Raw genomic sequence first — 15185 nt, 5'->3', positions numbered from 1 at the left:
CTGGTGAGTGCAAATCAAATCAGTGCAAATACATAGGTCTCTCATAGTTGGCGCCACTGTCTAAGAAAATTAGCCCTTGTGAAATAATGAACACTTCAACATATTTTATAAAGTTAATACAATGGCATCTGTATTAACTTTATATTTTGACTCGATTAAACATAAACAGGGTTCTAAATGTTTTGCAGCAGGTACTAGGTAGGTACCTAAGCTATGGAACTAGGTCTATAAAACTTCGTACAAATTGCGGTAATTTGTCGGAGGCACTACCTTCAATACTTACCCAGTAAGTAGGTACCACACCCAGTACAGACTGGTACAGACCCAATAAGAACGTTAACTAGTACTGTTTCGGGTGTCAAGAAAACAACAAATCAAGTTTCAATATTTTATTTACTAAAGAAAAGGAATACATTTTATCCTTTGCTAAAATATTTAGCATATAATTAATAATATTTTTATGAGAAAATGATCATAATATTTTGAACAATGGTAAGCAAAATACGAAATTCATGAGGTTGCTTTTAGTTTTTTGCAAACCATTGTTTCACAATCTATTTGTTTCTAAGTAGTCATAAAAAAATTGCACTCTATGAACATTGGCAGCGAATTACAGGTGTTTACTATCACTGCGTTGCGTTTTGCATTATTATAAAACCCTACTTAATTCTATGGAGTGTCTAAAAGCAAAATGAATGCGGTTTCAACAAGTTATAGAAAGTTGATGTTACGTATAGGTATTGTTTATTCGAAGGGAAGGTTGATGATGTTAGAATATTATTCTAATATCGGCTGGGGATGGAATTGGAATAAAATTCTGGGTCGTACCGAATTACCAAGAATGTCGACACATAAGTGACCTAGGTTGGTATTATGATGAGACCAAAACTTAATTGATTCTCAAGCATAGATCCAAGCCCCCGATTAGTTGATTTTCAATCTCAACATAGGTACGAGTAGGTATCTACCAATTCCTTGTGTATCTTTAAATTCAGAACTGCATATATCTATCGTTCACTCACAAATTAAGATGCATATTGCACAATAGAGAGTAATCAAATTAAAGAGTTTACATAAATAACTTTACTCGTGTCTTGTAATTCTCGTACTGCTTATTTGTAGTAATTGTTGAGCCACAGTAAACATTTTATACGATTTAAATTTAAGTTTACTCCAATTCCATCCTTCGAGTTTCTAGAGGGCGGTATCTAGTTACAAATACTAAAGGCACACTATAGAAACTCACTAGTCCACGCTTACGTTCGATTCGGTCGGCCGACAACTCAACAACAAAGCAGCCGACAAACGACAATGTCGGCCGACAGCACAACAACGGATTTGTCAAAGACAATTCCATCAGCTGACCGAAACGAAAGCGGTATTGGGTCGGGCGTAGGTAACAAGGGCAGATCCAGAGTAGGATCCACTCTATTTGTCTATGCACTGAACGTAGAGACATGAAAAACTTTTTATTGGCAAGGCTTCAAGAAAGAGAGAACCCCGTCAATAAAACATTTTGAGCTCGTTTCACTTTTGAAATTCTTACATTTAACAATGGTAATAAATCCACCTGTTTAAAAGGTAACTTTGAAAATTCACAGAATCCTCCCCTTCCGAAAACTAATGTCTGGATCAGCCCTCGCGTCAACGCCGTCCCGCGGGAGTCAACGTAGTCTGTCACTTCGTTAGGCACTTCCCAATGTTCCTGATTCGCTCCCATCAGCAGCCCAATCCTGCTAAACAAGCGACTAGAAGCTCTATTTAGATCTCTGGAGTATTTAAAAGCACTGAATAGTTTAAACATTAGATTTTGGAAAACACGAAGGTACTTCCCCTTCGTTAACGACTAAAAAGTTCTAAAACTTGTTTATGGTTCACCAGAATTGGGCCCCTGAGCATCTCATCTATTGTACTATATCGAGAAAGCAAACAAATGATCAGTTTGAAGACCTGCCTCAGTTAAATCTAACTTTACTTAGGTATTTAGTAAAAATATAATTTTCTATATTTGTTATTATAAATACCAACAGTTAATATCCAATCCGCGTTTTTGTATGAACCGATGCAAAGAGAGCTGCTATTATATTCATTAACATTATTAACTTACATAGGTATAAGTATTTTATAAACTTGCACAGGCGCAGTTATAGAACTTACAGAGGTAAACACAACTTTTTATAACGAAAAGGTACCTACTTATTTACCTAAGCGCGAACGAATTGTACGTTAGGTACACTTTCCAAGTCAACTGTACCAGTTTTACAATGTTGATTAATCAAAAAATTTAAAAGAGTGGAGACCGTATAAAATCAGAAAAATCTCAACTTAATGAAGTCAGAATTTTGTTTTCAGAAAAAATATTCAAAAAGTCAGATAACTGAGTGCCAGTTCTCCAAAGAGTATAATTTCAAAGGCGGTCGTGGCAAATTCGTTCCAATTTCAAAGTAATAAAATAACTTTTATCATAATTTGAAATTGGAACGTGATATTTAAAAGTATAAAAATATTGCACACGCACTAAACCGATTTATTCGAATGTTAACGAAATCAATCCCAAATATTTACATTATTAGAATATAGTTTTTGGGTAGTGATAGTTTGAGAGTAATGTTAATGTGACGTAAACGAGCTATACCTTAAACGTTATTATGAAAGTTGCGGATTTCATATTAAATTCAATCCTCTGTAAATTACTTATTTCTTTATTTCAATAAAAGTCTTCAATTTCTAACACTAAGGCTTCGAGTTTCAAACAAAATTAAGCGGTCTATCATAAACTACCGTACGATACGTTCTATATAATTCTCAATATAATTATAAATCAATAATTTTATGCTTATTACAAAAGACTTTCTAGGCATGTTATGTTTACAATTAACTTTACGAGTATAAAAAGATGGTTCAGTAATTTAAACGTAGAAATGGTTATTGTACATTTCATCAATATTTTTAATTATTACAAAAACAATTCTTAACAATTCTCCTTCAAAAATTTTCTTGCGCTTACACTCTAACGCTTACTTTAAAATTACTCGACGCTTCTAATTACATTACAGAACTCGCTATATACAAGAACTAGCCTCTTTATGTATGTGTTTTAATTTTGTGTGTGCTGGCTGTGGAAATGATGACCTGTTCAAACAATAACCAAGCGTAGAGAACTTTCAGTCTTATGTGGTATAACATGATGACTTTAATAGCACCGCACGCGCTAACCCGTGTCGGTTTGAGTATTATCCAGAAGTCAAAGCATTCGTGAAACTCTATACAGAAGTTGTAAATACTATCTTACATTAAACATATCAGAACATCATTTCCAACGCCAGCACTATTAGATATCTCAAAAAGACCGACCGTCTATGAAGCGTACTGACCGCACGGTTAACATTCGAAATAATAAATGTGCGTATATCGGTTATTAAATTAAGTTATACGAATTGGCAGTTATATCCGTTGTTAAACAATTAACTCGATAAAGTTTTAGCAATTACCACTACAAATAAATAATTTACATTACAAAATCATGGCATCTTTGGTATGTCATATACATTAAAGAGAAATAATTATTGTGAGTAACACGAAGGCAATCTTGAGAATGCCCTTATTTATTATGGCGTTATAAAAGTTATCTGTGCAGGCTAGCCGACAGGTTTAATGATCTGGTTATTCTCAGAACCAAACTGGCCTCTAACATCAGTTATATGGCCAGGAGTAAGCTGAAGAACATCATTAAAACATGTCGGTTAGCAGTTTTCCATATCAATCTCTACACTAATGGCGATCTAGAGTCTGCGCTAACATCAGTCCCAAACAAAAACTGAGTCATTGTACTGTACAAAATACAATCCTGCCACACACACTTAGGTACTAAGTCATTACAAATAGAATTGACATTTTCTTTATACACATCCAATTGTCAACAATGAGCGAAGATGAGTTTGAACACTATACATCATCCGGGTAAAATGAGGACTAGCAAATCACAAAATAAGTGACACGCGTTTCAATAGGACAACAAAACTTCCTATACAATCACAAAACTTCAACAGGAACGATTCTGAAAGGTTTATCAACGTTTGGCCCTCTTTTCTGAAAATGTAAATTTAGAATGACAGTAGACTAAAAAGATGTCTTCAGTGTTACAGAATGTATGTACACAATGATCACAGTTACAGACCGTAACTATACAATGGCGCACCAACAATCTAAATTGGCAATGTGGCATCACAGTGCCATCTTAAACTATGTATCTATGTATACATAATCGCTAAATCTATAACATTATCGAATAATTATCAAAACGATACCCCTAATAATCTAGATACACCCATAAGAAGCACTTTTTTAATGAATGAATAAGTATCAGAACTTTACATATCATTTATACATGGTAAATATAATTTATATTATATTTTGTGTTTTTATAATGTCATTGGTTTCAACTATAATGTTATAATAATCGTTTAATCTAGTGCGACTGACGTGTCCTAACTAAGCGCTGGTACGCACACATTCCGTCCAGAAGCGGAATGGAAATGTAAGTAGGAGCGCTCCCATTATTGTTGTCAAGTCATAATAACGCTAGAACTTTAGAATAAGAGAATCCTCCCTATAATTAATGACGTAATGCTACAAGTAGTAGGTATGTAAAAAAGCGATCTGTGAAACCATTGCAGTCTTTAATCAATTGTATGCGATGCACCAGTCACCATTTCCATAGAGTACTTATAGATTAACGAGACAATAAGACCATCGACTAAAAACTGCAACGCCACTCACAATTTCACATTAACTAGTCATCAACATGTTACCAACAAAAACTTATATTTTTCCCTAAATTATTTTGTAAACTATGTATAGTCTAAACAATCTACAATTTGTTACAATATTCATCTCACATACATCAATCGATAATATTGTTCCGTCTTTTAAAAAAAATACATGATTCTTTTCACATATCCTCTGACCGCAGAGATACGATATTTGTTGGATAATTCACCAGTACGTATATTTTATTCAATGGAAGAAAAATTCTCATCACATTTGTGAAATATATTACAATACATGTATTAAATTTCATCAAGCATCGCAACAAGTAATGTCTAGCATATAACAGTTTCGTTTCTATATCGCACTCAACAGGTCTTCAAGAGACGGGTCATATCATAACAACAAGTTCTCATTCAACGATCACTGAGTTTGTATTTGGAATGTCACATTCACGGAGTTCGTTGGGTTCTCGTTAGATCGAGAGGGCGAGTGCCTCTGGCGGAGGGGGCGGGGCGGCGCGCTAGTTACGGTAGATGTAGGCACAGGGTTGCGGGGCGGGGGGCGGCGGCGTGGGGGGCCGCTCGCCCGAGGGGGAGGGGGAGGACGACGGCGGCGACGGCGACGACGACGATCCGCCGCCGCTCGCTGAGCCGGACCCCGACCCGCTGCTGCGCTGCGACACTGTGATTGGGAAAACTAAATGAGAATTTGTCTACCGTGATTAACCTTAAATCATTCAGATTCTACTCCCAAATATCACGAAATATTTATCATTTTGCGATTCCTTCACCAGATTTAAATATGACAGCAGTGCAAGCTAGGTATATTTGGAAAGGTATAGGTACTCTGATAAAATCAGAGTCCTATGCCCGTTTTCACCATCAATTCCTAATTTTTAAGAGATCCCTATGGCAGCAAAATTCCTGTTAATTGTTACCATAGGGGTCACTTAAAAATTAGGAATTGATGGTGAAAACGGGCACTAGACACACACAAGACTATAAAAGTCCTAGACAAAAATTTGAGTTTGTATTTTAATGCTTAACTCAATATATCAGACATAGAAGATAAAATGGCACTCACCCAACGTATGGTGGTGATGCGTATTATGCTTATGGTGATGCATCTGGTCGCGCGAGTCCGCCCCGCTTGTTTCTCAGAGGTACACTTTCTTCACTGAGCGCGTGGTCGAGAAGCCATTGTCGTTGCCGCGCCGGTACCCATCCCCCTGCGGTCCGAATATTCCTGCGTTAACTGACATGCCGAGGTGAAGGCGTGCGTGAGTTAATGGAGCCAATGAAAGGTTACTGTCAGATTTCAGTGTCTATGAGTTTCGATGACTTGTAAACAGTTTTGAAGTAAATATGTGCTTTATCGAATTAAATCTGTATGTCATTTGGAGTAAATAATTAGTTCCTGTCATGTTTTAGAATAGTATGAGAAAAAAATTGATTTTTATGTCATTATTTATTTTGATGATTTTTGTATATTTGGTTGAGATTGTGAAACTCACAGGCACTTGGATGAAAATGGTTTGTTAGATGATCAAAACATGAAATATGAAATTATGATAAAGCAGGATGATGCATAAATGATAGTAGAGAATGAAACATCAAGAAATTTAAAGAATTAGAAATTCACAATAAATCATGCAAACGTAAGATGATAACAGTTTTAATTTAAAGTGAAATGATATTGAAAATTCAATAGTATTTCAATAGTATTTTTTTAAATCTTCAAACACGATATTTGACTGGTGTTTCAGGCATTGAAACAGAAATGAGTCATAGAATTTTTAAAATAGAAGTTAATATTCTGATTATTTAGGTCTTTTTTACTGTAAATCGTCTTAGTGAAATTGTAATTGATATTTTCACAATAAATTAAACTGAAAATAAACCCATGCAAAAGAAGAAAATGGAGCACAACTGACATTGACCTGATGAGAGCGGAGAGTTCCGAAGTTGTCGCGGCGGTAGGCGTCTGGCTGGAACTGGAATAGCGTCTCGTGGTGGGGGTGGTATGGGGGGTGTTTGCGGAGGGTCGCCCGGGGAGACGCTGGCTTGGGTTGTGGAGCGAGCACAGGCTCGGCATACGTCACTTCTTCAACTTGCTGCAGCAGCTTAGGTTCTGCTTGAATCCTAAAATAAGTTTAAAGTCGGTAAGTTTTAAGAACAGTTTAGGTCTTTACCTATAAAATTGCCGTTTTGCAAAGAGAAAATAAAATATCATTTTTTTAAACGACAATGAAATTAATTTTAGCATTGGGACAATATTAAGATTTTAGCATGCAAAAATAAAAATTTAAATTAAATTTGTTTTTAAATTATTCGAATTATGACATTGATGAATATTGAAGAAAAAATCGGCAATTTCATAGGTACAGACCCAATAGAATATGCGTTTAATAGTTAGTAAAGAACAGGCCAAAAATGTTAACAAGATGAGGTTGATGAGTTTGTTAAAGACTTGAAGGTGAATTAGATGCCAATGATGCGACTAAGATTCCAAACCTACCAACCTGTTAATATTCTGTCTCTGTTCGAAGTACTCATACTCAGTATCAGGGTACGGCATGTTGTCATCGTCGTCCTTCTTACACCGCCGGCCGCAGATGTAGCCCGCTGCGAATCCAGCGCCTAAAGCGGCTAACGCTCCAGCTGCAACTGCTAGCGCCAACGTTTCTACCGAGTACGCTGGTGGTGGAGGATCGGCTGTTATTACTTCTGGACCTAAAGTGTTAGGGAAGGTTACATTTCGGAACAAACAAGAGTCATTCATAAACAGTAAGACAGTTCTTTCTATCACACTTTTAATTGAACTTTGTCTGGCAGCAAGGGTTGATAAATCAAAGCTTATTCTTTTCGTACCTTCATTGCTGTTGCTGCCTCCTTTCCCATCTTTGTCTTGGACTATGTTGATGACTTCTCCTTTGGTTTCTCCTCTCGCATCATCGTACAGGCCTGAACTGAGACCGCCGACGGCACCTGCGTCTTTACCTAAAATAATAATGTGCATTTATTATAATCATTTACTGGATAGTAAAAAAAATATTTGAGGCCTTTACGATTCAAATGATTTCTCCACAAAAGCACCCCAAAGAACTCAATACAGTTTTTTGCCGATTAAATAAGGTCTAACAGTAATAGAGTAAGTTAACCACTTCCTTAGTCCTAGTTCTAGGTCTAGAGTGCTCTGGTAAATTGGAGAGAGTCATTCTCCCACAGTGGAGAGTGAATGAATAACCTTATGATAAAGAATTAAAGAGTGCTATGAAGATGTTTTATTTGCTTCAGAAGAAATTATCTCGACAGTTGACATAGGGCAATTTTTAAAGCCCCTAGCTGGTGAAGATAGTCGTGTGCCACTTACTGTGAGGACAGGCCGAGTGGCTGCCAGTATTGACGCTCTGGTAGAAGGAGTTCTCGTCTAACCACCGGCTGACTCCATGCGAGTAGGCGCGGCACCGGCCGGCCTGCTTGTCCCACGCGCAGTACGGGTCTTGGAGCGCCACGCATTCTCTGTGAAAATTAACAAGAATTTAATAACGCAGGAAGATTTAATGAAGGCTACTAACAACGCCACTCTTGTGGCGGAGTTTTGGATTGACACTGTAGGTTTAATGTCGACACGACAAGAAGGAGAACAATCAATTCGCATAAAACTAAGCTCTGCATTTAAGGGCAGTTGGTCCTTAACTTCAGACTCCTCTTAATATGTTCTTTTGATTAATTTTGTTGCGGGTCCAACAACAGTGTATCTTTTTCCCCTGTGCAAACTTGACCTTTACCGAAAAATGCTCTTGGACATTTTATATTATTACAGTAACTGACAGTACTTGCTTCTTCTTCTTCTATCGTATGGTTCCAGGTGTCAATAGAGTCAGTTTTACTCTTGATGAACAACCACAAACTAATTTAGGTTATTTACTAAGATACAGTTGTACTTACGAGCACGAGCTGATCTTGTCGCTCGAACACCTATGCAGTCTCAGGCTTAAGACTTCTCTATCAGAGACAGCGATGAGTCTGGCCGCGTCCCTGCCCGCCCTGGCGACCCTCAGGGCTCTAACCGGGGACCCGGCTGCGAAGGCCTGTAGCTCCTCAATGACCACAGGCACAGCTCGCTTGTTAGAGTCGTACGACCATGCGTTGATCGCTTTGATGATTTTGCCATTGTCTGCAAAAATACGGTAGGTTACATTTTTATTGCACACTGATATGATAACGATGATCTTTAAAAGTAGTTTGAATTGACCATTTGGTCAACATGAGAAGTGTAGGCCAAATGACCTGATTATATAAGAACACAAAAATATAAAGATGTCAAATGTAACATACCTGTTCCAATAAAAAGCACATCGTATGCTTTTCCACCCGGGGTCTTCACTTGGGGATCCACTGCTATCTGGGTAAATCGGTAGCTGTGAACAAAGAAAATAATTATTAAATATGCACTACACATTACACTATTCTACGTCTACATGATCTTGAAAACAGGAACTACATTACTGTTTTGAGTTACTAGAAGTTTTTCCAGAATAGTGAGTGACTGAGTGAGTATCTAGCGCTGCTTTTTCTTACCACTGCAGCACTGGCCCATCCTATTACTGTTCCGAAGCAGTAGTAGGGTTGGAACGTGTAAAGTTCTCTTTGGCAGCCTAGTTACTTAAATAAACAATTGAATTTGATCCTCTCCCAATACAAGGAATTGAAATCGGGTCACAAGACAAGTGTGTCAAGGTTGCCTGTTGTAGTGTAATTAACTAACAGCCTAACAGGCTTATTATTTATGTTCGACCTTCAAAAGACGAAGTTTGAAATCGGGAGCAAGTTCAATTAAGAAATTCTTAAAAAAAAGGAAGAAACAAACAGGTTTATCCGAATAAGACCCGATTCGACCAGACTTTTATCCGAGAATAACTCCTGGTATAACTGGCACATTGATAGTTTCAGTATGGGAAATGTATATGTCAAAATGTCGAATAACTGACGATTTGTCCTGAGATTAATATTTACTCTTGTTTGGTCGAATCCACCCTAAGTATGTTAGTATACTCACTGAAAACTAGTCCTAATGACAATAGGTTCTCCGAAGAAGGCTGGCACTGACTCGTCCATCAGGGCGTGTGTTTTGATGAAGTTTAGTGTCTGGTCGGGCAGCTGTCTAGAGTCGTTGTGACACGTCCCTGGTCGAGGCTCTGGGACCTGTAAAAGAAAATAACCATCTTTAACACGTTGAACGTCACGCGACTCACCGTAGACCTTAAAAACTAATGCGTCTAGTTTCTTAGCAGTTAAAGCCTAAGATTCTTATTAAACTAAGTTGGATCTAGTCAAATTTTTTATGTCGTTGCCACAAACGTTACATACTTAAATGGCTACGTCACAATTAAGTACCAATTTTTTTTCCATTTATTTAACAACTAAAAGACAGTTACATTGGGACAATTACATTTAGATAGCTTTGAGAAACTACTAGCAGAAAGCCTCGAGAATTAAAGCATTGTCAACGGTCATTTAGCCAAGTAATAAACTGAATTTCTTCGTTACAAGATACAAAATGAATGTTTGCAAGCGGAACATAATTAAAATCTGATCTTAGGCTGTAAAAAGTTTGAATCTAACAAAACGTAAAACAAAAGCGAATCAAACGCCACCGAACTTAATTTCCCTTTCTCAGACTCAGGGGACATCGACCTAGCATACCTTAGCGCTATTCACAGGCAGCCAATTGGAGTTGATGGCGCTCTGTTCCTTGAAGGTCCCCTCGAAGGTGTCGGCGATGTCTTGCATACTAAACGCGCAGACGGCGCTGCCCGATATGCTGTTAAGGGGTGTTGTGAACGTGCCGTATATCAGCCGAAAATATCGCACGCGCAGGTCTTTCGCGCCAATGTCTTTCGCGAATATGTCTTTTGCGCATGTGACTTCGCGCAAGTGTTGTTTCTAACCGACGATATCCAAACGCGTGTCATTTAGGAATGAAATGCCTAGTAAATCTTATCTTACATTGTCAAAGTTTGATTCGAAAACAAAAGCGAATCAAAGATCGAACATAATTCACAGACTCAAGAGACGTCGACCTAGCATACCTTAGCGCTATTCACAGGCAGCCAATTGGAGTTGATGGCGCTCTGTTCCTTGAAGGTCCCCTCGAAGGTGTCGGCGATGTCTTGCATACTAAACGCGCAGACGGCGCTGCCCGATATGCTGTTAGGGGGCGTTGTGAACGTGCCGTATATCAGCTGGGCGCTTAGCCCGCCGTACACGCCATCTATTAGCTCTGTGGTTGATTCTGAAATGGAAATGGGGGATTAAGGCTGGGTTCATTAGAGTGGGAGGGGGATGAGTTGAATTAAGATTGTAATAAATTTTATTCTTACTACACACTAATCTTTAGATACCTAGTCGAAAACTATGGTGACTAATGCGATTAGTAGGTAAGTAGGTATTACACAAAGTTAGTGTTTCGAAACAATGCTCAAACGATTCAATATCAGTCATAGATTCTGCCCTGTTTTGATTTAAATTCAACTAGGTAATGGAAAGCTTCGATTCGTTGTCGATTTACAGAATTTAAATTTAAAACCCTAAGGATTTGAAATGTTTAAGTCTACTACTTCTTTTTTGCACTAGCGTGACAAAATAAATGTTCTTAGCGCGAGAATATAATGCTGCTGATACTGAGAAACCCTTTTAAGAGCAAGTGTGGAAATTAACAAAGGATGATTAATTACTTCTAAAAATTGCTTCATCATTTGAAAAGCGTTTATTAAACAACTTTCTGGAAATCATTGTCACACGTACTAGGATATACAATTAACAACATGGAGCAAAATTTTAATCGTATTCGCGGAGATTAACGAATGGACGAAAATTATATTTTTTCCGCGTAAAAAATGTTTGCGAGTATTTTTGTAATCCCCTTTAATTACTTAAAACGGGATCTAGATTAATTATTGTAAACAAGCAATCGTCGAACGATTAATTTTCGCTTTCTCGCGATCGCTGGAAGAGATTGGCAATTAAGTTAAAACGAAATATCGAGTCTATAGATTGATTGATTGCAGCCGGATTTGGGGCAAAGATGCTTCTTTGATGAAGGTCAAGATCAAGATCAGTTCGTCGGTTTTGAATCGAAAAGACGTGTTAGCAAAAATTATAATAGATTTATGCTTAAGTTTGTATAATGTCCATTTTATTTTTCTTATTTATTGCCTTCAGGCTTTAGGTTGAATTTCGCAAACTATCTACTTAATAGTAACTACGAGTAAGTAAAGGTACCTATTTAAAGATTACAATGATTGCGTAATCATTACAAAAACGACTGCAGAAAAAGGGAATTCATTATGAGTGAAAACTGAATTCAAAGAGACACTGAATTTTCTTACAAGAATCGCTGAAAGTTTTAATTTTACGAAATTGGTCTTCGAAACAAACAGAACAGTCCCTAGAACGTTTTTTTACATGAATAGAATAAGGAAGAAAAGTTTCTATCCTTGACAATGAAGGAAATCTTACTTTCAATAATACTTAATACATAATGAAAAATCGGTTCGTTCCTGTATTTGTTTCAGCCGAATGACGTCCACTGCTGGACAAAGGCCTCCCCCCAAGGATTTCCACAGCAACCGGTCCTGAGCCGCTATCGCAATGTAAAAAATCGGTACTAAAAATAAACTTACGGATCTCATTGAAGTAGAAGGGGAAGTCCCCGGCCACGGAGCAGTTGAGCCGGGACTTGAGGAAGGAGGTCCACCGCTGCTTGAAGCGGTGCGGGCCTCCTCTGTCGTCCCGGCACACCCTGGCCACACGGGAGAACACCGCCTGAAAAACATAGTCGAATTAATCCAAGTTTTTTCTGTGCAAATGTGTAATTTCTGCATAATATGAATATGATTCTAGGAGACGGAAGCCGTTTACTATGAGTTAGCAATAATTATCCAATATTATCCATGTAAAGGAATTTGTTAGTTAATGCCATTGCCACCAAAATTAAAAATAAAAAGTTGCGATCCCGCGCAAAATGGCACCGTCAGGTTTTTGGATTCAAGAAAATGGGGGCCCATTTGTTATTTGATGTCTTGAATTGGATTTCAATTTTTGAGAATGGGAATGTAGCGGTAAGCAAAACTCTTTGCGCCGGGTATAGGCTACGGCGGTTGCGATGGTAACCGGGTTGTTGATGTCAGGAGAACGTCAGGTAGTAAAATAGGAGATTTTACAAGATATTATATTTGATTCAAAAGTGACTACGTGAGTTTCCATATTAAGCCACGTACCCTTTATTGGTGACCCCGATTTTCGTCCAATTTGTCTACAACTGTACTGCTTAATTGCTGCAACGGACAAGGACTACTTTTACACCTCAGACCTGAACTCCCGACCAAGGGTCGAGTAACGAGTTCCAACTTCATTTTGGAACCGCATCACCCCGTGCCCGAGCTCACACCTAGAAGTTGACACACAATTTGTTCCGTGTTGCTTGCTCCGTGCTCCGTGTTCCGGGTTGACACACCACGCCGCGTTCACCACAGAGCTGAGGGAAGAGGCGTTCACCTGCCTTGTGAATGCTGAGCACTTACCTGTTTGCTGGACAACGCGACAGATTGCAAGTTTTTGAGTGTTTTTTTTTAAATTTATATTATTACAATATTTAATTAACTAGGTATATTAATGTAAATAATTTTGTGTAATTGTGTACAGTTGTTTATATAGGGTGGTTATCTTTAAAATTCAGGTCTAGTTGCAATATTGTGAGCCGTAGCTATACAGGGTGCATTTTGTTTTTTATTGGCTTTGCGAATGTTGTTTTAGCACCGCTACCCCTTCACTGTTTTTTTTATAATTTGTGTTCGTCTTGAGGTTTCTTTTTTCATAATAGTGTATTAACATGTCGACACAGGATTTGGAACGTCAGATTTCTGAATTAAAAACCAAGCTTGATTCCTTACAGTGCCCATCACAAGCTTCACATGTATCTGCCGTGTCGGTTAAATTGCCACCCTTTTGGGCCGACAAGCCTACTACGTGGTTCGGTTTAGTTGAGGCACAATTTCACATAGCTGGTATTACTCAGGACATCACCAAATACAGTCATGTCATTTCCATGTTAGACACCCGGGTGGCCGATGAAATCGAAGATATAATTGCGAGCCCACCAAAGGAAAACAAGTACGAGTGTCTCAAGGCTGAGCTTACGAAGCGGTTATCGACTTCGAGGGAGCAGCGGATTCGTCAACTTTTGGACGAGGAGCAACTGGGAGATAGAAAGCCATCACAATTCCTGCGGCACCTTCGCTCGCTAGCGGGCGACGTTCTGCCTAATGATGATTTCTTGCGGGAGTTGTGGTTAAGACGCCTTCCACAAAGCGTCCAGGTAATTTTGACAGCGCAGGTCGATTTACCTCTCAGTAAAGTGGCTGAAATTGCTGATAAAGTTATGGAGGTAGCTCCACCTATTATGGGATCTATCGTGGATGCCGTTGAAGCGAATACGCCGACTTTGACATGTTTAGTACAGCGAATTGATGCGTTGGCTGAAAAAGTAGAGGCTCTACGCTCTAGCAACTCTAGTATTCAGCGAGGTCAATCTTCGTCTAAGTCTCCAGAGCGTGTTAACAAGCGGCTTTGCAGATTTCATAAGCGTTTCGGTGAAAAGGCTCACAGGTGCATTTCTCCATGTTCTTGGGAGGAAAATGTCAATAAAGCAAAAAACTAGACAGGCAGTCATTGATGGCGGCATCTGACTGTCTAGAGCCCGGCCGCCGGTTATTTGTTACTGATGTGTCATCTAAGCGTCGTTTTTTGATCGATACTGGTTCTGACCTCTGCTGCTTTCCGCGTCGTCTTCTAAGAGGAACTCATTCCTCTTCAAATTATGTGTTAGGTGCAGCTAATGGGAGCTCAATCAGGACCTATGGCACAGTGACTCTACGCCTTAATCTAGGGTTACGCCGGGTCTTTCATTGGAACTTTGTAATTGCCGACGTCAGCATACCAATAATTGGATCTGATTTCTTGGCGCATTACAGTCTATTACCAGACCTTCGTAATAAACGACTAATAGACGGAACTACTAATTGCTCGACTGCTGTTTCAGTGGATAAGACTTCACAGGCCAGTATTAGAGCGGTGTCCATTAATCAGTCACCATTTTCCGAGATTTTGCTCGAGTTTCCAGATCTGACTAAGCCACCTGGCTTACCGCGAGTTGTCAAACACTCTACAGTTCACCACATTATCACAACTGAAGGCCCTCCGGTTTCGAGTCGCCCACGCCGTCTAGCTCCGGAGAAGCTGTTAGAGGCAAAAAGAGAGTTTGATGACATGGTTGCCTGCGGGACAGCACGTCCTTCAAGCAGTCCGTGGTCTTCTCCTCTTCATATGGCGCGCAAAGGAGAAAATGGTTGG

At 38.8% G+C, this 15185-nt stretch overlaps 1 protein-coding gene across 1 annotated transcript in view; it reads right to left on the bottom strand.

Annotated features, from left to right (window-relative positions):
• Positions 1 to 5395: 5395 nt before the first annotated feature.
• The window catches only part of LOC135080028 (semaphorin-1A), a 451301-nt gene continuing 441511 nt past the window's right edge, over positions 5396 to 15185 (bottom strand). Inside the window, exons 7-17 of the mRNA XM_063974699.1 lie at positions 12458 to 12599; positions 10865 to 11067; positions 9832 to 9977; positions 9111 to 9193; positions 8721 to 8949; positions 8143 to 8291; positions 7641 to 7769; positions 7292 to 7502; positions 6704 to 6911; positions 5854 to 5998; positions 5396 to 5451 (exon numbers count right to left, since the gene is read on the bottom strand). Of these exons, the coding sequence (XP_063830769.1) occupies positions 5927 to 5998; positions 6704 to 6911; positions 7292 to 7502; positions 7641 to 7769; positions 8143 to 8291; positions 8721 to 8949; positions 9111 to 9193; positions 9832 to 9977; positions 10865 to 11067; positions 12458 to 12599 (1572 nt within the window). The 3' untranslated portion in view covers positions 5396 to 5451; positions 5854 to 5926. The remainder of the gene's footprint in view (positions 5452 to 5853; positions 5999 to 6703; positions 6912 to 7291; positions 7503 to 7640; positions 7770 to 8142; positions 8292 to 8720; positions 8950 to 9110; positions 9194 to 9831; positions 9978 to 10864; positions 11068 to 12457; positions 12600 to 15185) is intronic.

The sequence above is a fragment of the Ostrinia nubilalis genome, chromosome 17 (genome assembly GCF_963855985.1).
Source record: "Ostrinia nubilalis chromosome 17, ilOstNubi1.1, whole genome shotgun sequence".
In the NCBI taxonomy this organism is placed as follows: domain Eukaryota; kingdom Metazoa; phylum Arthropoda; class Insecta; order Lepidoptera; family Crambidae; genus Ostrinia; species Ostrinia nubilalis.
Note: the sequence above shows the minus strand (reverse complement) of the source record. Positions and strands in the feature narration are given on the sequence as shown.